At 44.2% G+C, this 24,105-nt stretch overlaps 1 protein-coding gene across 1 annotated transcript; it reads right to left on the bottom strand.

The window, feature by feature from the left end:
• Window positions 1-8,771: 8,771 nt before the first annotated feature.
• On the bottom strand, window positions 8,772-22,001 carry LOC137545301 (uncharacterized). Its single transcript, XM_068266417.1, has 4 exons — window positions 17,959-22,001; window positions 15,804-15,880; window positions 15,008-15,699; window positions 8,772-14,894 (listed from the first exon to the last, which is right to left on the bottom strand). Exons 1-4 carry the CDS (start codon window positions 21,999-22,001, stop codon window positions 10,758-10,760), a joined length of 8,949 nt encoding a protein of 2,982 aa, XP_068122518.1. The 3' UTR covers window positions 8,772-10,757.
• Window positions 22,002-24,105: the final 2,104 nt, after the last annotated feature.

Raw genomic sequence — 24,105 nt, 5'->3', positions numbered from 1 at the left:
TTGGTCACTTGGTGACCGAGGTTACAAATCCAGGAAAAGTGGGTGGAGCATAAAACAGCCAATCAAATTTCAGCCATTAATTTTAAAGGGAAAATGTAAACTGCAGCCATTTTTATACTGTTAATCGCAGGGTTTTCAAACTTTGAACACTTGGTCACTGGGTGAATGAGATTAAAGGATACCACAACTGACATGTGGCATAATGAGATAGACATGGGTATGTACAGTGCCTAGCACACAAATAACTATGCTGTGTTCCTTTTTTTCTTTCTCTGCCTGAAAGAGGTAAATATCAGGTATGTAAGTGGCTGACTGAGTCCTGACTCAGACAGGAAGTGACTACAGTGTGACCCTCACTGATAAGAATTTCCCCCTTTTTTATCTCTTTCTTGCTCTCAGAAGCCATTTTCTGCTAGGAAAGTGTTTTATAGTTGGAATTTGTTATCAGTGAGGGTCACACTGTAGTCACTTCCTGTCTGAGTCAGGACTGAGTCAGCCACTTACATACCTGATATTTACCTCTTTCAGGCAGAGAAAGAAAAAAATGAACACAGCATAGTTATTTGTGTGCTAGGCACTGTACATACCCATGTCTATCTCATTATGCCACATGTCAATTGTGGTATCCTTTAAGATTCAGTAAAGTTGGTGGAGCCTACAACAGCAAATCAAAATTTGCTTATTGATTTTCAAGGGGAATATTTAAACTGCTGCCATTCTTACACTGTTAATGTCAGAGGCTTCAAACTTGCTACCGTCGGTCATTGGATGACTGGGATTCAAAGTCACTGAAGGGGCGGGGCCATAAACAGCCAATCAGATTTCATTGGTTGATAAACTGCTTCAATCCACACATTTTTGATGCCAGGAACCTGTCTGCTCACAAACCGAGTAAGCCCATTCAGTAGCGCACAAAACAAAAAAAACACAAAAAAAACCCCAAAACATAACAAAACAAAAGCACCCGTGAGACACAGGGTAACCCTACTAGGGCTGAGTAAAATAACTCCCTCCCACCCCCCACCCCCCCTTCAGCACTCAATCTCCTCCCTTAGCTAATCACTCATACCCTTGCTAGCTTCCCCATCCGCATGGTCCCATACTTAACCATTCTTCCCTCATTTATTCCATATCACACACATTTATTTTCACATTCATTCAGCCAGGTTGTCCTTTTTATTTTCTATCGTGACCTCCTCCCTCCGTAATAGGTCCATCCAAAGATTTTTCAATCGTTTTATCTTACTCCGCTCTCCTATATTTTTTGTCCCCTCCTCAATGGCCTCCTCCCAGAGGAGACACATCCCAGCAAACAATGTCTCCAAGCAGGGCAGTTTCTAGGCTAAAATGCACCCAGGGCGAGGGTGTTAAAATTGTGCCCCCACCGCGGAGCCAGGTATACATGCCCGCAGTATAGGTTAGCCAGGTCTAGTTGCACTCAGTATAGGTAGCCAGCTATAGGTCCCCCCAGTATAGGTAGCCAGGCATAGTATAGGTAGCCAAGCATAGGTGCAGTGCAGTTTCTAGGCTAAAATGCACCCAGGGCGAGGGTGTAAAAATTGCGCCCCCCCCCCCGCCCCCCCCCCCCTAGGTTAGATAGGTAGGTGCCTCTCAGTATAGGTTAGATTAGGTAGGTGCCCCCTAGTATAGGCTAGATTAGACAGGTGCCCCCCAGAATAGGTTAGATTAGGTAGCTGCCCCCCAGTATAGGTTAGATAAGGTAGCTGCCCCCCCCAGTATAGGTTAGGTAGGTGCCCCCCAGTATAGGTTAGGTAGGTGCCCCCCAGTATAGGTTAGATAGGTAGCTGCCCCCCAGTATAGGTTAGATTAGGTAGCTGCCCCCCAGTATAGGTTAGATTAGGTAGCTGCCCCCCAGTGTAGGTTAGATAGGTAGCTGCCCCCCCCAGTGTTGGTTATATTAGGTAGCTGCCCCCCAGTGTAGGTTAGATAGGTAGCTGCCCCCCAGTGTAGGTTAGATAGGTAGCTGCCCCCCAGCGTAGGTTAGATTAGGTAGGTGCCCCCCAGTGTAGGTTAGATAGGTAGCTGCCCCCCAGCGTAGGTTAGATTAGGTAGCTGCCCCCAGTATAGGTTAGATAGGTAGCTGCCCCCCGGCGTAGGTTAGATTAGGTAGCTGCCCCCAGTATAGGTTAGATAGGTAGCTGCCCCCCAGTGTAGGTTAGATTAGGTAGGTGCCCCCCAGTGTAGGTTAGATAGGTAGGTGCCCCCCAGCGTAGGTTAATTAGCAGCTGCCCCCCAGCGTAGGTTAGATTAGGTAGGTGCCCCCAGAATAGGTTAGATAGGTAGATGCCCCCAATAATGGAGGGGGGAGCTGCAGGGAGGGCAGCCCGACCTCTCCCTCCCTCTCCTCTCCCGGGCGCCCTCCGTGCTCCCCCCTCAGATGCAGAGTCCGTGAGCAGCAGGGAAGCGCTGTTTAGAACTCACCGGCTGCCTGGCTCCAAGCGCTGCTCTCTCGCCGCTGGTCTCCTCTCTCTGTATACATACTGATACACGCTGCTTCCGGCTACAGGAAGCAGCGTGTATCAGTACGTATACAGAGAGAGAGAGGAGACCAGCGGCGAGAGAGCAGCGCTTGGAGCCAGGCAGCCGGTGAGTTCTAAACAGCGCTTCCCTGCTGCTCACGGACTCTGCATCTGAGGGGGGAGCACGGAGGGCGCCCGGGAGAGGAGAGGGAGGGAGAGGTCGGGCTGCCCTCCCCGCGGCTCCGGCTCCCCCCTCCATTATAGCGCCCCCCTCCCAACAGCGCCCCGGGCGGCGGCACGCTCCGCACGGGGCAAGAAACGGGGCTGCATAGGTGCCCCAGTATAGTTGCCCCCAGTATAGGTTAGCCAGGTAGGTGCCTCCAGTATAGGTAGCTGGTATAGTTGCCCCCATATAGGTTAGATAGACAGGTGCCCCCGGTATAGGTTAGTTAGGTAGGTGCCCCCAGTACAGGTTAGCTAGGTGGGTGCCTCTAATATAGGGAGTCAAAATAGTTGCCCCCAGCATAGGTTAGATAGGTAGGTGCCCCCAGTACAGGTTAGTTAGGTGGGTGCCTCTAATATAGGGAGTCAAAATTGTTGCCCCCAGCATAGGTTAGATAGGTAGGTGCTCCCAGTACAGGTTAGCTAGGTGGGTGCCTCTAATATAGGAGTCAGAATAGTTGCCCCCAGCGTAGGTTAAATAGGTAGGTGCCCCTAGTATAGGTTAGTTAGGTAGGTGCCTCCAATATAGGTAGCCAGTATAGTTGCCACCAGGATAGGCTAGGTAGGTAGGTGCCCCCAATACAGGTTAGATAGGTAGGGGCCATCCAGTATAGGTTAGATTAGGTAGGTGCCCCCCAGTGTGGTTAGATTAGGTAGGTGCCCCCCAGTATAGGTTAGATTAGGTAGGTGCCCCCCAGTATAGGTTAGATTAGGTAGGTGCCCCCCAGTGTGGTTAGATGAGGTAGGTGCCCCCCAGTGTGGTTAGATTAGGTAGGTGCCCCCCAGTATAGGTTAGATTAGGTAGGTGCCCCCCAGTATAGGTTAGATTAGGTAGGTGCCCCCCAGTGTGGTTAGATGAGGTAGGTGCCCCCCAGTGTGGTTAGATTAGGTAGGTGACCCCCAGTGTGGTTAGATTAGGTAGGTGCCCCCCAGTATAGGTTAGATTAGGTAGGTGCCCCCCAGTGTGGTTAGATTAGGTAGGTGCCCCCCAGTGTGGTTAGATTAGGTAGGTGCCCCCCAGTATAGGTTAGATAGGTAGCTGCCCCCCAGTATGGAGGGGGGAGTCAGCCGTGGGGAGTGCAGCCCGACCTCTCCCTCCCTTCCTCTCCGCGGCCAGCCCTCCGTGCATCCCCTCCGAGTGTGACTGCAGGGAAGTGCTGTGTACAGAGCGCAACTCACCTCCCTGGTTCCAATCGCCGCCATGCCGCTGTCCGCCGCGGCGGTGTCTCCGCTGTCCTTTGCAGTACCCCCCCCCCCCCGAGGAGTGGACCCCAGACACTTCTTACACAGTTTCTCAGGATGTAACTCATGAAACCTTTTCTTAAGTTCCTCGGCATGCATGCGACAATCCGGCACCCAAGTTCTCTCCTCCAAGCCATACCCCTTCCTATGGACCAGGTACTGTACAGAATTCTGCACTAGTCGAGAATCCAAAATCTTCTCGATCTCATACTCAGGTTGACCATCAATCACCACAGGGGGGGAGGGGAGAGGAATCCACATGCACAGCCGGTTTCAATAAAGAAACGTGGAATGATCTCACACCTCTTATGCTGGCTGGGAGATCAATCACATACGTCACGTCATTAATCTTTCTGGACACAGGATATGGTCCTACAAATCTGGGCCCTAACTTGGCCGATGGTTGCCTCAGGGCCAGATGCCGAGTAGACACCCATACCATGTCCCCTGGAGAAAACTTCCATTCAACAGACCGTCTTTTATCTGCCTGTTTTTTCTGAGTCTGGAAGGCTTCTCCCAGATTCTTTTTGACAAGAACCCAGATCTCCTTCAATGCCCTTTGCCAATCTTCTAGAGCTGGAAAAGGAGAAGATGCCACCGGTATTGGGGAGAATTTGTGAGATCTCCCCGAAACTACCTGAAAAGGGGACAAGCCTGTCGAAGAGCTTTTTAAGTTATTATGCGCTAACTCTGCGAAGGGCAAAAATTTTACTCAATCTGATTGCGCATTTGCCACATAGCACCTGAGAAATTGCTCCAGGGACTGGTTAACTCTTGCGGTCTGACCATTGGTCTGTGGGTGGTAGCCTGATGAAAATGACAGGTTCATTCCGAGATGATGGCAAAAGGCTCTCCAAAACTTCGATACAAACTGGACTCCCCTGTCTGACACCACATTCTCCGGAATGCCATGCAGCCGGAAGATGTGTTGGATGAAGAGATCAGCCAATTCTTGGGCCGAGGGGAGTCCCTTCAGAGCAACGAAGTGAGCCATTTTGCTGAGCCTATCAACTACCACCCAGATGGCGGTCTTGCCCTCAGACCTGGGGAGTTCTCCCACAAAGTCCATAGACACATGAGTCCGTGGTTCGTTTGGCACCGGCAGAGGTTGTAGCGTACCCACTGGTGCCTGATGAGAGGGCTTGTTTCTAGCACATACAGAGCACTCTCTCACAAATTCCTTACAATCCGAAGCCAATGAAGGCCACCAAACACATCTGGCAAGTAGGTCCTGGGTTCGGGCAACCCCGGGATGCCCTGCATTCTTATGGGCATGAAACAACTGTAAGAGTTGTAAACGGAAAGGAAGTGGCACAAATAGCACTCCCTCAGGCTTCCCTTCTGGAATGTCTTGCTGGTAGACCCCTAAAGTGACTGCCCAATCTTCCCAGGTTTCCATGGCTGCCACCACCACCCTTTGAGGTAGAATATTCTCAGGGGTTGCTGGCTGACCTGTCTCAGGCTCAAAACATCTAGACAAAGCATCTGCCTTGACATTTTTACTACCTGGAGTGTAGGTAATGACAAACCTAAACCTTGAAAAGAACAAGGACCAGCGAGCCTGTCGTGGGCTAAGTCTTTTGGCCCCTTCGATATACTCCAAATTTTTATGGTCTGTGTAGACCGTGATTGTATGTTCTGCCCCCTCGAGCCAATGATGCCATTCTTCAAAGGCTACCTTGATGGCCAAAAGCTCCCTATTGCCAATATCATAGTTTCTCTCAGCTGGGGAAAACCTACGAGAAAAGAAGGCGCAGGGATGTAACTTGCCTTGAAGGCCAGAGCGCTGAGACAGTACAGCCCTCACCCCAATTTCCGAGGCATCTACCTCAACTATGAAGGGGAAGGTGACGTCCACGTGTCTCAAAATAGGAGCAGAACAAAACAACTTCTTTAGTAGAGCAAAGGCAGATTGTGCCTCTGCTGTCCAATGATAAGTGTCAGGCTGGTGAGGGGTGACACTACAGAAGAAAATCCCTTGATAAACTTCCTGTAGTAGTTGGCGAAGCCAAGAAATCTTTGGAGTGCCTTCAAGCCTACAGGCCACTCCAATACAGCAGAAACTTTCTCAGGATCCATGGAGAGGCCTGAAGTGGAAATAATGTACCCCAAAAAGGAACCCTAGTGACCTCGAAGAGGCACTTCTCCAACTTAGCATAGAGTGAGTTCTGCCTCCACTTCCTCAAAACAAACTTCACGTGTTTTCTATGTTCTGACAGATTGGATGAGAAAATCAGTATATCGTCCAGATATACTAACACAAATTTTCCTAGGACCTCCCTGAAAACCTCATTAATCAACTCCTGGAAGACGGCAGGGGCATTGCACAACCCGAAGGGCATGACCAGGTACTCATAATGGCCGTCGGGCGTGTTGAAGGCCGTCTTCAATTCGTCACCATCCCTAATGCGTACCAGGTTGTATGCCCCCCGCAGATCAAGCTTAGAGAAGATGCTTGCATTGGTCACTTGGGAAAACAAATCGTCAATCAATGGGAGTGGATAACGATTTTTTACTGTGATCTTGTTCAAACCCTGATAGTCAATACAAGGCCGAAGCCCACCGTCCTTTTTCTGAACGAAAAAGAACCCAGCCCCTGCTGGAGACCGGGAAGGACGGATAAAGCCCTTAGCCAGATTTTCCTTAAAGAGACTCCGTAACAAAAATTGTTTTTTGTTTTTTTTATCATCCTACAAGTTCCAAAAGCTATTCTAATGTGTTCTGGCTTACTGCAGCACTTTGTACTATCACAGTCTCTGTAATAAATCAACTTATCTCTCTCTTGTCAGACTTGTCAGGCCTGTGTCTGGAAGGCTGCCAAGTTCTTCAGTGTTGTGGTTCTGCTATGAACTCCCCCTTCCAGGCCCCTCTATGCACACTGCCTGTGTGTTATTTAGATTAGAGCAGCTTCTCTCTTCTTTCTTATCTTTTACAAGCTGGATAAATCGTCCTCTGAGCTGGCTGGGCTTTCACATAGTGAGGAATTACAGACAAGGGCAAAGCTGTTTGCAGGAAGAAAAGAGCAGCCTGAAACTTCAGTGCATGAGAGATGCAGGGGGAAAGAAACACACAAATGATCTCTTGAGATTCAAAAGGAAGGCTGTATACAGCCTGCTTGTGTATGGATGTATTTTCTATGTGTGGACATACTGTACATCAACCTACTTCCTGATTTGGTGGCCATTTTGTTTGTTTATAAACAAACTTTTTAAAACTGTTTTTAACCACTTTTAATGCGGCGGGGAGCGGCGAAATTGTGACAGAGGGTAATAGGAGATGTCCCCTAACGCACTGGTATGTTTACTTTTGTGTGATTTTAACAATACAGATTCTCTTTAATGTATTCCTGCATAGCAAGCTTCTCAGGTCCAGACAGATTATACAGATGGCCTCTAGGAGGCATACAAACGGATCTTAACTCAATGGGACAATCAAAGCTTCGGTGTGGCGGAAGTTTATCTGCTGATTTGGGACAGAACACATCAGCGAATTCAGCATACTCCTCTGGCACCCCCTTCACCTGAATCTTGGTGGCGCAAACAGCAACTTTCTCCAAACAATGATGTTGACAATGGGCTGACCAGCTCTGTAGCTGACCTGAAGTCCAGTCAATCTGAGGAGAATGCTGTTGTAACCAAGGCATACCAATGGTGGAGGTTGCCATTTGTAACACCAAGAACTGAAGCTTTTCCCTATGCAATACCCCTACATTGCACAACAATAAAGGGGTCTGAGAGAGAGGCTGTTTAGATTGCAAAGGGGAATCGTCTACCACAGTAATTAATATCTGACGGTCCAAAGGGAGTAAAGGAATTCCCAACTTCTTGACAAAGTCATAGTCTATAAAATTAGCTGCAGAGCCACGAATGCCTCCGTGGGTGTGACCTGACCCTCCCAGGTAATGGAGCAGGGAAGGAGCAAGCGGTTATTATTTAGAGGTAAACGCGGCTCGCCTAGGGTATTACCTCTGACTACACCTAGGCGGCAGCGTTTCCCGACTTTTTAGGGCAATTCTGGACCATGTGACCCTCCTCAGCACAATATAAACAGAGTCTTTCTGATCTTCTGTGATTCTTTTCAACTTGTGTTAACTTGGAATGACCGATCTGCATCGGTTCATCCTGAGGTGGCGAGGTTGGAGAAGATGCGTAGGAAACAAGTCTTACAGCATTTTTCCCACGAGTCTTCCTCTGATAGCGAAGGCGGCGATCCACCCTTACTGCCAATGAAATTGCTTCATCTAGTGTTTTGGGTTCAGGGTGTCCTAACATCAAATCAGAGACTGGATCAGATAATCCTGACAGAAAACAATCTAGTAATGCATACTTTCCCCATCTAGCTGATACAGCCCACTTTCTAAACTCTGCGGCATATATCTCCACTGGGTTACGTCCCTGTCTGAGGGTCTTTAGATACCTCTCAGCTGTGCTAGCAATATCCGGAATGTCATATATAATGGCCATGGCCTTAAAAAACTCCTGAACCGAGGATAATGCCTCATGCCCAGCGTGCAGACTGTATGCCCAGGTTTGTGAATCTCCTGACAAGAGGGTCTTTATAAAAGTTACCCTCTGGCTCTCAGATCCTGACAAATTGGGCCTCAATTCAAAATAAGAAAGCACACGGTTTTTGAAATTTTGAAAGTCGGACCTATGCCCTGAAAACTTTTCTGGCACAGCCATGCGAAGGTCTGTGACAGAAGGGGATCGCACTGCATCGACAGCCGTTTGAAGTACCTGTGTAAACGACCAATCGATTACTATCACAAGGAGAGAGTTCCCTTATTACTCTTAAAGCGGAAGGACAGCGACTGACCAGGAGGATAAATTGGTGAAAAATAACAATTGATTTTATTTGGCAAACAAAGAAATAATGTCCACTAACATGCAGAACAAGAATACAAACCCCCAATTGAAATCCTCAATATCAAGACCACCCTTGAAATACACTAAATTAATGAGGTAAAATAAGCAACAAATTCAGAGTTAACACTTCTTGCTTGAAGATCTAGCACCTGAAAAGAAAAAGGTTACTTCCTGAAATATCATTAGAGGCTACTGCACTTGGACCTTGCTTGAAGTTCCTGCACCTGTAGGAAAAACAAAGAACAAAACACAGCAAATACACATTTCACAAATCTTCATCAGACCTTTTTCTTCATCTCACTCTCAATACGTCTATAGCGATACAGTTTTCTCTTTCCTATCTAAAAATATGTATGCATACATGTATGTGAACAAATACACCTGAGAGAAACCAAATAGGAAATGGACTAATGCTTCTGGTTGGGTAGATAAGTAGTGACTGACTCGAAGTAGTCCTTACTGTATGGTAATGACCATAACAGTCTTCAGTTCTTCGCAAAAGTCTTATCTAACCATACAGTGGCTATGAATTCATATTCACACTTAAACCTGTATATGATCATGGAGTAGGGGTACCCCTTTAAAAGAACTGATGATAAGTTGCTGATGAAAGATCTTTTCCTGAAGCAGATGATAGCTTATACTAACTTTACTTTACATGCAGCACACTCCAAGATGCCAGTTCAATAATTCTGAAGTAAGTTTCTTCCCTTTATTGTTATCAAAGTTTTTCTTTTTCCTGTATGTCACACATGTAAGTATCAATTCTCTCCTTTTATTACTTCTCACTGCAGGTTGGTTTAAGCTCTAAATGCAATCACTTCACTTGCAGAACACACAGAACACAGCAACAGATCTGTTCACGGGTAAGTTCCTATTTTTCTCCCATGAATTGATAAATTTCTTTACTAATGTGTTATTCTCTTTTCTCCACACAGAGAGATTAACACTCCAAAAATATTGTCAGGTAAGTGTCTTTTCCACTCATATCAGGCAGAGCCACACTGGGGATTATTCTTGAGGCATATGCACAGTCCATGCACAGAGCAATTGCATTCAAACACAGGCTGACTGGCTTTACTGTGGAGAGACAGATGAATAATCAGTACCAGTGAGTGCACACACAGATTCTCTCACTGATCAGCTCTGTGGTGACAGGTAGGGAAGCACAGTCATTGATTCACATCATACAGTACTCTGGTGTTGCTATGACAACATTTCTTCTCCTCACACACACTGTATATATATTATCTAACTGTAGAGAATCAGACGAAGAAGATTTAGCTGATTTGATTTGACAGTCTGATTTTTGTGTCATTACTATTAGGAAAACTCCTGTCATTTTCTTTCTGTGTTTGTGTGGTGAAATTTCACTTATCTGTCAATTTTTCCTGAAGCGGTCTCCTTGGCCTTGCTGAGCTATCTCTCACTCCTCTGTGGATGAGGTGTCTCCCTGTTTTGACTCAGGGAGCTGTCTCTCATGGTCCCCTTTCTGTGTGTCATCAGTGAGCTAAATTCCTCTGCTACTGAATGCCATTTCTCTCTCTGTCAGCTCAGTTTCTCCCCCTCTGGTCTCTGTCATCTCTCCTCACGCTGCCTGTGTCACCTTCTGAGGTAAAAATCAGAGAGGGCTTGCCTCTTCAGCTGGAGGGGCGTTCCCAACCTGTGTAACTGACACCCGCCCCCTGACTGAGAGCAGAACAGCCATCTTGAGTGCTGGCTGCTTGCTCTGTGTAAATACAGCCTGTGCCAGCACTAATTCTCATAGCTGATGCTGGCCAGAAATAAAAATACATGTTTTTTTTTTTGTTTTTTAAATTAAAGAAGCTGCACTATTTGTAGCAGGGCTACATTTTTCCCCTTTTTTTTTAAATTGTAGTCCCTTACAATTCTCTAAGAAATCACTTCGCATAACACAATACATCGCTCAAATACAGTAAGGAAGACTTTATCTCCTCTGTTGCCATATAAATTCTTCTTGCAGATAGCGTTTAGGAGGAAGTCCAATATTCTCTCTGGACGATCTCCTTAAGGAACCCTCAGGTTCTAACTCAGGAGAACCCTCAACCTGCTGGTCAGCATCACTCCCCCTCTCACTCTTTACTGAGCTTCCAGAACTCTCCTCCCTGAGACCCGAAACATCTTGCCACTCATCAACAGGATGAGCCAAATTTTGGTCTCTATTTCTCTGAGCCTGGGGTGTAAGACCACTGGAGAGCTCCACTGGGACCCAACAAGGGACCATTTCTTCCAGTTCCATTTCACAATTCTTAGATTTTCCAAAAGGCTTAGGTTCTGACATCAATTTTAACAGAGCCCCATTCACTCTTTTAATGGGGCCCGTGCCATCCATCTTCTGAACATCATACACTGGAATGTCTGTTGAAGGCTGATTTACTATTTTCCACAAATCAGCACCCCATCTTGATGTCAACTTTCCTTTCTCATGTGTTCCTTTGTTTCGGAGTAAGACAATGTCTCCGACCTGAAAATTCCACCTCCTTTCAAAAGTTTCAGATTCTTTTTCATTACTACGCCGTACCAAGTCATACATCTCTTGTACTCTATTTTTGTGGTTCTCAACCCATTCTTGCATAGTCCTTGAAGTTTGATCCCCCTCTAACCTTCCACACAAAACATCCAGAGGTCCTCCATCTTCCCTTCCAAAGAACAAATGGAAAGGAGCATAACCAGTAGCGTCATGCACAGTGTGATTATAGGCCCAGACTAACTCTTTAATGTATACCGGCCAACGTTGTTTCTTTTCTTGTTCCAGGGACCGTATCTTTTGTATCAGGGTGCGGTTGAAACGTTCGCAGACTCCATTCCCTTGAGGATGATACGGTGTAGTATGCGATTTTTTTATGTTATAGAGCTGACATAACTCCTGCATCAAACGACTTTTAAAACACGGACCCTGGTCCGAATGGATCCGCTGAGGACAGCCATAAGTTTGTATAAAGTCATTCCAGAGGTGCTTGGCAGCTGTTACTGCTGTTTGGTCTCTAGTTGGTATGGCTACAGCAAATTTTGTGAAATGGTCAATCATGACCAACACGCTACTTCGTCCGTCTTGAGCAGTATCCAGAGACAAAAAATCAACTGCCACCACTTCCAACGGTGCGCTGGTCCTCCATTTTACCAAAGGGAGTTTTGGCTCAGTGCCTTGATTGGTGTTGCATGTCAGACATTCTCTGCATACTTTCTTAATTACCCCTTCCATCTGTAGACAGTAAAATCTCTTTCGGAAACACCAGGCTATTTTCTCAGGCCCTGGGTGCCCTAATTTTTCATGCAGAGTAGTGATAACTTTGCTTGCTACATCCCGTGTCAACACTATCTGACTTCGCACATTCTGCCAATTTTTCAACCGCACCTTTCTGACCAGAAAATTGTTCTCCACTCTTAAGCGATCCCACTGCCTAAGCAGTTTTTGGCCCTCCACCGTCCAATTGACTCTTTGTATTCTCTTTGGCCATACTTGTGCTCTGACCTTTTCTTTCAATGGTTTGAGAATATGATCTTCTTCCTGCAATTTTTGCCACTCTGCTGAGGAGGACTCAATAACTTCCATCATGTTTACCATCAACTCATCCTCATTTTCTTTCGACATGTGACTAGCTTTTTCCTTAATCCCAAACAGGGGTACTTCAACTTCTTCCAGATCTTCATCTCTCTCCCTTCCAGCAGGTTCGTATGGGAATCTCGATAATGCATCTGCATAGCCGTTGATTCTTCCTGGTCTGTACTTAATAGTAAATTGGAACTTGGCTAATCTGGCTATCCACCGTTGTTCCATCGCTCCTAATTTAGCTGTTTGAAGGTATGCTACGGGGTTATTGTCGGTGTAAATGGTAAATTTTACTCCATTCAAGTACTCACTGAATTTCTCCGTGACGGCCCATACCACTGCCAACAATTCTAGCCGGAAAGAACTGTAATTTGCTGGATTTTTCTCAGTCTCTCTGAGACTACGACTCGCAAAAGCTATTACTCGTTCTTTTCCTCCTTTTTCCTGAGTCAGTACTGCACCTAAGCCCTGATTACTAGCATCAGTATACAAACGAAAAGGAAGGTGGAAATCCGCAAAGGCCAGTATCAGAGAAGATTCGATTTCGGCTTTTAATTCATCAAAAGCTTTTTGCTGTTCAGTGTTCCAGCAGACAGTATCATTTTTTTTTCTCAGTTGAGCCCCTTTTAGAATAAAATGCAAAGGACGAGCCTTCTGTGCAAAATGCGGTATAAATCTTCGATAGTAACTTGCTATCCCTAAAAATGCTCGTACCTCTCGGATAGTAGTAGGAACTGGCCATTCCTTAATCAATTTCACTTTTTCTGGGTTTGGCTTGACGCCTTCTTTGGAAATAACATGCCCCAAGAAATTAACCTCCGGCTTGAATAGATGACACTTACTAGGCTTCAACTTCAGTCCATATGACCTGAGCTTCTGGAATACCACATCCAGGTGCTGAATATGTTGATGAAAATCAGTGGAATATACGATGATGTCATCCAAATAGATCAGCACATGTTCAAAATTAAACTCGCCCAAACAGCTCTCCATCAGTCTTTGGAATGTAGCTGGGGCGTTCGTCAATCCAAACGGCATTCTCTTGAATTGATATAGTCCCATGGGTGTAGTAAAAGCGGTCTTTTCCTGATCTTTTTTGTCAACTAAAATTTGCCAGTAACCACTACAAAGATCTAGAGTAGAGAACACTTTAGCTTTCCCCAAAGCCAGTAATGAGTCCTCTATCCTCGGAAGGGGATAGGCATCCTTAATAGTCACTGAATTTAACTTTCTGTAATCTACACAAAACCTCAGACTACCATCCTTTTTCTTCACTAACACAATGGGAGCTGCCCAGGGACTACTGCTAGGTTCTATTACATTAGCCGCCAACATCTGTTCTAACATCTGCTTAACTTCTTGGAACAAATTAGGAGGGATATATCTATATCTTTCTCTGATGGGGCCAGCTGTATCTGTTCTAATCTCATGACGAATCTTATCAGAGCATCCAAGATCACTTTCATCAATAGAAAAAACTTCTTTATTTCTCTCAAACAACTGATTCAATGCAGACTTCTCATTATCATTCAGTTGTTCAACATCCAATACTACTGTTTGGGAAATTTTCTCTCCATTCCATTCTTGCGCTTTAGTATCAGAGTCCGTTGACATTATCCGACATGAGCAAAGATTTTTTCCTCTCTCTTCCACTTGCACTTCCTTACCACCTACACTTTCCACTGGAAACACATCGGCCAACCAAGCACCCGAAGGTATATGTACAGTGTATTTTCCCCAATTTGACATTCGGATAGGAACTTGCCCATTTTTCACCGTGGCTACTGTCTTTGCTACAGTAATATCTAATCTCGGATTCACTGGTTCTACCATCACCGTCAGACCTGCAATTTGACAGTTGGAACCCACAGCCACCTGCATGACTACCTCAGACCTAGGGGGAACAGACAAACCCTTCTCACAGGGTGCTCTTATCACTCCAATCCTCCCCTTACAACGCTTGGCATTTCGAATAGCACTACATGTTTTTATCAAATTTTGAAACACTCGTCTCTCTTCTTGTTGCCGGGAAACCTTTTGCCAATACCGATGTCCATATTGCGAAAATAATCGTCCATCCAGATCCTGCAGAATATTCATTCCAACAATTATTGGGGTTTCTGAGGATGGCTGTCCCTTTACCACCATTATACCCCTTTTTCCCAACTGTTCCTCACCAATTTCCACATCCATCCAAATAATTCCTTTGACTGGGATGGGCAAATTATTGGCTGCTGCCAGCTCAATCCAAGACATCTCCAAATCCTGAATTTTTCCAGGAAAATTCCTTGCAAAATACGCCTCTGAAATGGTAGTCACTTGGGATCCTGTGTCTAACAAGCCATTAACCTCTTTCCCTTCTAACTTAATTTTAATCAAAGGACAATTTCCTACTACTGGCCCTGTCTCCTGCTGCACATAGGTCTGAGTAGCCATTCCCAACGTCCGACCTTCAACCCTAGGAGGCTCTAGTTTAAATTCTGATTGCTTCCATTGCGAGCATATCGTTGAGGTCTAGGACAATTACGTGCAAAATGTCCCTCTCTTCGGCAGTTCCAGCAGGTGAATGGTTGGTCATTTCTATTCTGAGTAGATTCCCTGGGCCCATGGTATTCTTCTCGTCTGACTTCTTGGTGTAATCTTAACTTAGCAATATCTTCTTGCATCTGCTTCAAAATGTGACCTAACTCGATGGCCTCTTCCCCCTTTTTACTGGCAGAGGTATGGGCGGTATGTCTATTCTCACTTTCCTTTTCCTTTGCATCAGAATTTAGTTGTCGCATAGCCAATTGAGTAATTTCCTCCTCTTGTTGATATTTAATAGCTAGTCGTTGGATTGATTGAAAGGAAATTGCAGGGTCTAGTTCTAACTTATTCTTTACTGCCCTTCTTACTACATGGCTCCGTAATCCCAGCACAAACTGGTCTTTCAGCCAGGAAGACATCCCGTTGTTCTGGTAAGGATCCTCCGCATCTTCCTTTTTTTGTATAGCTCTCATCAGTTCTTGTAGGGCATTAGCAAACTGAGGTATGCTCTCCTGCTCCCGCTGGGTTCGATCCATGAACCTCTTCCGCACTACGTGTAGGTCAGAGGGGTCCCCATATATTTCTTCAAGTATCTCCAAAATGTCTTCTAAACTCACAGGAAGATCCCGACTGGCATTAATTATTGTTTTCCGTGCATCACCCTCAGAAGCTAAAATGGCTACTTCCCGATGCATATCAACTGGAACTTTATATGCTTTGATAGCACTTTGAATACGCTCTGCCCAATCTCTCAGAGGCATATTATTGCCAGTAAATTTAGGTAAGTAGGTAGCTAAAATACCAATAGGAGTCATAGTCATAGACATGGTAAAATCCACATTCTCCCTTGATAGAGCTCTCTCAGCGGATCCCTCACCCATAGCTGGTACGTCTGACCCCAGGTTCTCTCCTGGTCTATTGATGTCAGAGTCCATCCTGCCGACTGCGCCAAAATGTAACCGACCAATCGATTACTATCACAAGGAGAGAGTTCCCTTATTACTCTTAAAGCGGAAGGACAGCGACTGACCAGGAGGATAAATTGGTGAAAAATAACAATTGATTTTATTTGGCAAACAAAGAAATAATGTCCACTAACATGCAGAACAAGAATACAAACCCCCAATTGAAATCCTCAATATCAAGACCACCCTTGAAATACACTAAATTAATGAGGTAAAATAAGCAACAAATTCAGAGTTAACACTTCTTGCTTGAAGATCTAGCACCTGAAAAGAAAAAGGTTACTTCCTGAAATATCATTAGAGGCTACTGCACTTGGACATTGCTTGAAGTTCCTGCACCTGTAGGAAAAACAAAGAACAAAACACAGCAAATACACATTTCACAAATCTTCATCAGACCTTTTTCTTCATCTCACTCTCAATACGTCTATAGCGATACAGTTTTCTCTTTCCTATCTAAAAATATGTATGCATACATGTATGTGAACAAATACACCTGAAAGAAACCAAATAGGAAATGGACTAATGCTTCTGGTTGGGTAGATAAGTAGTGACTGACTCGAAGTAGTCCTTACTGTATGGTAATGACCATAACAGTCTTCAGTTCCTTGCAAAAGTCTTATCTAACCATACAGTGGCTATGAATTCATATTCACACTTAAACCTGTATATGATCATGGAGTAGGGGTACCCCTTTAAAAGAACTGATGATAAGTTGCTGATGAAAGATCTTTTCCTGAAGCAGATGATAGCTTATAATAACCTTACTTTACTTTACATGCAGCACACTCCAAGATGCCAGTTCAATAATTCTGAAGTAAGTTTCTTCCCTTTATTGTTATCAAAGTTTTTCTTTTTCCTGTATGTCACATATGTAAGTATCAATTCTCTCCTTTTATTACTTCTCACTGCAGGTTGGTTTAAGCTCTAAATGCAATCACTTCACTTGCAGAACACACAAAACACAGCAACAGATCTGTTCACGGGTAAGTTCCTATTTTTCTCCCATGAATTGATAAATTTCTTTACTAATGTGTTATTCTCTTTTCTCCACACAGAGAGATTAACACTCCAAAAATATCGTCAGGTAAGTGTCTTTTCCACTCATATCAGGCAGAGCCACACTGGGGATTATTCTTGAGGCATATGCACAGTCAATGTACAGAGCAAATGCATTCAAACACAGGCTGACTGGCTTTACTGTGGAGAGACAGATGAATAATCAGTACCAGTGAGTGCACACACAGATTCTCTCACTGATCAGCTCTGTGGTGACAGGTAGGGAAGCACAGTCATTGATTCACATTATACAGTACTCTGGTGTTGCTATGACAACATTTCTTCTCCTCACACACACTGTATATATATTATCTAACTGTAGAGAATCAGACGAAGAATATTTAGCTGATTTGATTTGACAGTCTGATTTTTGTGTCATTACTATTAGGAAAACTCCTGTCATTTTCTTTCTGTGTTTCTGTGTGGTGAAATTTCACTTATCTGTCAATTTTTCCTGAAGTGGTCTCCTTGGCCTTGCTGAGCTATCTCTCACTCCTCTGTGGATGAGGTGTCTCCCTGTTTTGACTCAGGGAGCTGTCTCTCATGGTCCCCTTTCTGTGTGTCATCAGTGAGCTAAATTCCTCTGCTACTGAATGCCATTTCTCTCTCTGTCAGCTCAGTTTCTCCCCCTCTGGTCTCTGTCATCTCTCCTCACGCTGCCTGTGTCACCTTCTGAGGTAAAAATCAGAGAGGGCTTGCCTCTTCAGCTGGAGGGGCGTTCCCAACCTGTGTAACTGACACCCGCCCCCTGACTGAGAGCAGAACAGCCATCTTGAGTGCTGGCTGCTTGCTCTGTGTAAATACAGCCTGTGCCAGCACTAATTCTCATAGCTGATGCTGGCCAGAAATAAAAATACATGTTTTTTTTTTTGTTTTTTAAATTAAAGAAGCTGCACTATTTGTAGCAGGGCTACATTTTTCCCCCTTTTTTTTTAAATTGTAGTCCCTTACAATTCTCTAAGAAATCACTTCGCATAACACAATACATCGCTCAAATACAGTAAGGAAGACTTTATCTCCTCTGTTGCCATATAAATTCTTCTTGCAGATAGCGTTTAGGAGGAAGTCCAATATTCTCTCTGGACGATCTCCTTAAGGAACCCTCAGGTTCTAACTCAGGAGAACCCTCAACCTGCTGGTCAGCATCACTCCCCCTCTCACTCTTTACTGAGCTTCCAGAACTCTCCTCCCTGAGACCCGAAACATCTTGCCACTCATCAACAGGATGAGCCAAATTTTGGTCTCTATTTCTCTGAGCCTGGGGTGTAAGACCACTGGAGAGCTCCACTGGGACCCAACAAGGGACCATTTCTTCCAGTTCCATTTCACAATTCTTAGATTTTCCAAAAGGCTTAGGTTCTGACATCAATTTTAACAGAGCCCCATTCACTCTTTTAATGGGGCCCGTGCCATCCATCTTCTGAACATCATACACTGGAATGTCTGTTGAAGGCTGATTTACTATTTTCCACAAATCAGCACCCCATCTTGATGTCAACTTTCCTTTCTCATGTGTTCCTTTGTTTCGGAGTAAGACAATGTCTCCGACCTGAAAATTCCACCTCCTTTCAAAAGTTTCAGATTCTTTTTCATTACTACGCCGTACCAAGTCATACATCTCTTGTACTCTATTTTTGTGGTTCTCAACCCATTCTTGCATAGTCCTTGAAGTTTGATCCCCCTCTAACCTTCCACACAAAACATCCAGAGGTCCTCCATCTTCCCTTCCAAAGAACAAATGGAAAGGAGCATAACCAGTAGCGTCATGCACAGTGTGATTATAGGCCCAGACTAACTCTTTAATGTATACCGGCCAACGTTGTTTCTTTTCTTGTTCCAGGGACCGTATCTTCTGTATCAGGGTGCGGTTGAAACGTTCGCAGACTCCATTCCCTTGAGGATGATACGGTGTAGTATGCGATTTTTTTATGTTATAGAGCTGACATAACTCCTGCATCAAACGACTTTTAAAACACGGACCCTGGTCCGAATGGATCCGCTGAGGACAGCCATAAGTTTGTATAAAGTCATTCCAGAGGTGCTTGGCAGCTGTTACTGCTGTTTGGTCTCTAGTTGGTATGGCTACAGCAAATTTTGTGAAATGGTCAATCATGACCAACACGCTACTTCGTCCGTCTTGAGCAGTATCCAGAGACAAAAAATCAACTGCCACCACTTCCAACGGTGCGCTGGTCCTCCATTTTACCAAAGGGAGTTTTGGCTCAGTGCCTTGATTGGTGTTGCATGTCAGACATTCTCTGCATACTTTCTTAATTACCCCTTCCATCTGTAGACAGTAAAATCTCTTTCGGAAACACCAGGCTATTTTCTCAGGCCCTGGGTGCCCTAATTTTTCATGCAGAGTAGTGATAACTTTGCTTGCTACATCCCGTGTCAACACTATCTGACTTCGCACATTCTGCCAATTTTTCAACCGCACCTTTCTGACCAGAAAATTGTTCTCCACTCTTAAGCGATCCCACTGCCTAAGCAGTTTTTGGCCCTCCACCGTCCAATTGACTCTTTGTATTCTCTTTGGCCATACTTGTGCTCTGACCTTTTCTTTCAATGGTTTGAGAATATGATCTTCTTCCTGCAATTTTTGCCACTCTGCTGAGGAGGACTCAATAACTTCCATCATGTTTACCATCAACTCATCCTCATTTTCTTTCGACATGTGACTAGCTTTTTCCTTAATCCCAAACAGGGGTACTTCAACTTCTTCCAGATCTTCATCTCTCTCCCTTCCAGCAGGTTCGTATGGGAATCTCGATAATGCATCTGCATAGCCGTTGATTCTTCCTGGTCTGTACTTAATAGTAAATTGGAACTTGGCTAATCTGGCTATCCACCGTTGTTCCATCGCTCCTAATTTAGCTGTTTGAAGGTATGCTACGGGGTTATTGTCGGTGTAAATGGTAAATTTTACTCCATTCAAGTACTCACTGAATTTCTCCGTGACGGCCCATACCACTGCCAACAATTCTAGCCGGAAAGAACTGTAATTTGCTGGATTTTTCTCAGTCTCTCTGAGACTACGACTCGCAAAAGCTATTACTCGTTCTTTTCCTCCTTTTTCCTGAGTCAGTACTGCACCTAAGCCCTGATTACTAGCATCAGTATACAAACGAAAAGGAAGGTGGAAATCCGCAAAGGCCAGTATCAGAGAAGATTCGATTTCGGCTTTTAATTCATCAAAAGCTTTTTGCTGTTCAGTGTTCCAGCAGACAGTATCATTTTTTTTTCTCAGTTGAGCCCCTTTTAGAATAAAATGCAAAGGACGAGCCTTCTGTGCAAAATGCGGTATAAATCTTCGATAGTAACTTGCTATCCCTAAAAATGCTCGTACCTCTCGGATAGTAGTAGGAACTGGCCATTCCTTAATCAATTTCACTTTTTCTGGGTTTGGCTTGACGCCTTCTTTGGAAATAACATGCCCCAAGAAATTAACCTCCGGCTTGAATAGATGACACTTACTAGGCTTCAACTTCAGTCCATATGACCTGAGCTTCTGGAATACCACATCCAGGTGCTGAATATGTTGATGAAAATCAGTGGAATATACGATGATGTCATCCAAATAGATCAGCACATGTTCAAAATTAAACTCGCCCAAACAGCTCTCCATCAGTCTTTGGAATGTAGCTGGGGCGTTCGTCAATCCAAACGGCATTCTCTTGAATTGATATAGTCCCATGGGTGTAGTAAAAGCGGTCTTTTCCTGATCTTTTTTGTCAACTAAAATTTGCCAGTAACCACTACAAAGATCTAGAGTAGAGAACACTTTAGCTTTCCCCAAAGCCAGTAATGAGTCCTCTATCCTCGGAAGGGGATAGGCATCCTTAATAGTCACTGAATTTAACTTTCTGTAATCTACACAAAACCTCAGACTACCATCCTTTTTCTTCACTAACACAATGGGAGCTGCCCAGGGACTACTGCTAGGTTCTATTACATTAGCCGCCAACATCTGTTCTAACATCTGCTTAACTTCTTGGAACAAATTAGGAGGGATATATCTATATCTTTCTCTGATGGGGCCAGCTGTATCTGTTCTAATCTCATGACGAATCTTATCAGAGCATCCAAGATCACTTTCATCAATAGAAAAAACTTCTTTATTTCTCTCAAACAACTGATTCAATGCAGACTTCTCATTATCATTCAGTTGTTCAACATCCAATACTACTGTTTGGGAAATTTTCTCTCCATTCCATTCTTGCGCTTTAGTATCAGAGTCCGTTGACATTATCCGACATGAGCAAAGATTTTTTCCTCTCTCTTCCACTTGCACTTCCTTACCACCTACACTTTCCACTGGAAACACATCGGCCAACCAAGCACCCGAAGGTATATGTACAGTGTATTTTCCCCAATTTGACATTCGGATAGGAACTTGCCCATTTTTCACCGTGGCTACTGTCTTTGCTACAGTAATATCTAATCTCGGATTCACTGGTTCTACCATCACCGTCAGACCTGCAATTTGACAGTTGGAACCCACAGCCACCTGCATGACTACCTCAGACCTAGGGGGAACAGACAAACCCTTCTCACAGGGTGCTCTTATCACTCCAATCCTCCCCTTACAACGCTTGGCATTTCGAATAGCACTACATGTTTTTATCAAATTTTGAAACACTCGTCTCTCTTCTTGTTGCCGGGAAACCTTTTGCCAATACCGATGTCCATATTGCGAAAATAATCGTCCATCCAGATCCTGCAGAATATTCATTCCAACAATTATTGGGGTTTCTGAGGATGGCTGTCCCTTTACCACCATTATACCCCTTTTTCCCAACTGTTCCTCACCAATTTCCACATCCATCCAAATAATTCCTTTGACTGGGATGGGCAAATTATTGGCTGCTGCCAGCTCAATCCAAGACATCTCCAAATCCTGAATTTTTCCAGGAAAATTCCTTGCAAAATACGCCTCTGAAATGGTAGTCACTTGGGATCCTGTGTCTAACAAGCCATTAACCTCTTTCCCTTCTAACTTAATTTTAATCAAAGGACAATTTCCTACTACTGGCCCTGTCTCCTGCTGCACATAGGTCTGAGTAGCCATTCCCAACGTCCGACCTTCAACCCTAGGAGGCTCTAGTTTAAATTCTGATTGCTTCCATTGCGAGCATATCGTTGAGGTCTAGGACAATTACGTGCAAAATGTCCCTCTCTTCGGCAGTTCCAGCAGGTGAATGGTTGGTCATTTCTATTCTGAGTAGATTCCCTGGGCCCATGGTATTCTTCTCGTCTGACTTCTTGGTGTAATCTTAACTTAGCAATATCTTCTTGCATCTGCTTCAAAATGTGACCTAACTCGATGGCCTCTTCCCCCTTTTTACTGGCAGAGGTATGGGCGGTATGTCTATTCTCACTTTCCTTTTCCTTTGCATCAGAATTTAGTTGTCGCATAGCCAATTGAGTAATTTCCTCCTCTTGTTGATATTTAATAGCTAGTCGTTGGATTGATTGAAAGGAAATTGCAGGGTCTAGTTCTAACTTATTCTTTACTGCCCTTCTTACTACATGGCTCCGTAATCCCAGCACAAACTGGTCTTTCAGCCAGGAAGACATCCCGTTGTTCTGGTAAGGATCCTCCGCATCTTCCTTTTTTTGTATAGCTCTCATCAGTTCTTGTAGGGCATTAGCAAACTGAGGTATGCTCTCCTGCTCCCGCTGGGTTCGATCCATGAACCTCTTCCGCACTACGTGTAGGTCAGAGGGGTCCCCATATATTTCTTCAAGTATCTCCAAAATGTCTTCTAAACTCACAGGAAGATCCCGACTGGCATTAATTATTGTTTTCCGTGCATCACCCTCAGAAGCTAAAATGGCTACTTCCCGATGCATATCAACTGGAACTTTATATGCTTTGATAGCACTTTGAATACGCTCTGCCCAATCTCTCAGAGGCATATTATTGCCAGTAAATTTAGGTAAGTAGGTAGCTAAAATACCAATAGGAGTCATAGTCATAGACATGGTAAAATCCACATTCTCCCTTGATAGAGCTCTCTCAGCGGATCCCTCACCCATAGCTGGTACGTCTGACCCCAGGTTCTCTCCTGGTCTATTGATGTCAGAGTCCATCCTGCCGACTGCGCCAAAATGTAACCGACCAATCGATTACTATCACAAGGAGAGAGTTCCCTTATTACTCTTAAAGCGGAAGGACAGCGACTGACCAGGAGGATAAATTGGTGAAAAATAACAATTGATTTTATTTGGCAAACAAAGAAATAATGTCCACTAACATGCAGAACAAGAATACAAACCCCCAATTGAAATCCTCAATATCAAGACCACCCTTGAAATACACTAAATTAATGAGGTAAAATAAGCAACAAATTCAGAGTTAACACTTCTTGCTTGAAGATCTAGCACCTGAAAAGAAAAAGGTTACTTCCTGAAATATCATTAGAGGCTACTGCACTTGGACATTGCTTGAAGTTCCTGCACCTGTAGGAAAAACAAAGAACAAAACACAGCAAATACACATTTCACAAATCTTCATCAGACCTTTTTCTTCATCTCACTCTCAATACGTCTATAGCGATACAGTTTTCTCTTTCCTATCTAAAAATATGTATGCATACATGTATGTGAACAAATACACCTGAAAGAAACCAAATAGGAAATGGACTAATGCTTCTGGTTGGGTAGATAAGTAGTGACTGACTCGAAGTAGTCCTTACTGTATGGTAATGACCATAACAGTCTTCAGTTCCTTGCAAAAGTCTTATCTAACCATACAGTGGCTATGAATTCATATTCACACTTAAACCTGTATATGATCATGGAGTAGGGGTACCCCTTTAAAAGAACTGATGATAAGTTGCTGATGAAAGATCTTTTCCTGAAGCAGATGATAGCTTATAATAACCTTACTTTACTTTACATGCAGCACACTCCAAGATGCCAGTTCAATAACTCGGAAGTAAGTTTCTTCCCTTTATTGTTATCAAAGTTTTTCTTTTTCCTGTATGTCACATATGTAAGTATCAATTCTCTCCTTTTATTACTTCTCACTGCAGGTTGGTTTAAGCTCTAAATGCAATCACTTCACTTGCAGAACACACAGAACAGCAACAGATCTGTTCACGGGTAAGTTCCTATTTTTCTCCCATGAATTGATAAATTTCTTTACTAATGTGTTATTCTCTTTTCTC

This window comes from Hyperolius riggenbachi, chromosome 2, assembly GCF_040937935.1.
Source record: "Hyperolius riggenbachi isolate aHypRig1 chromosome 2, aHypRig1.pri, whole genome shotgun sequence".
Taxonomy (NCBI): Eukaryota; Metazoa; Chordata; class Amphibia; order Anura; family Hyperoliidae; genus Hyperolius; species Hyperolius riggenbachi.
The sequence above is the reverse complement of the archived record's forward strand: the minus strand, read 5'-3'. Positions and strand labels throughout refer to the sequence as shown.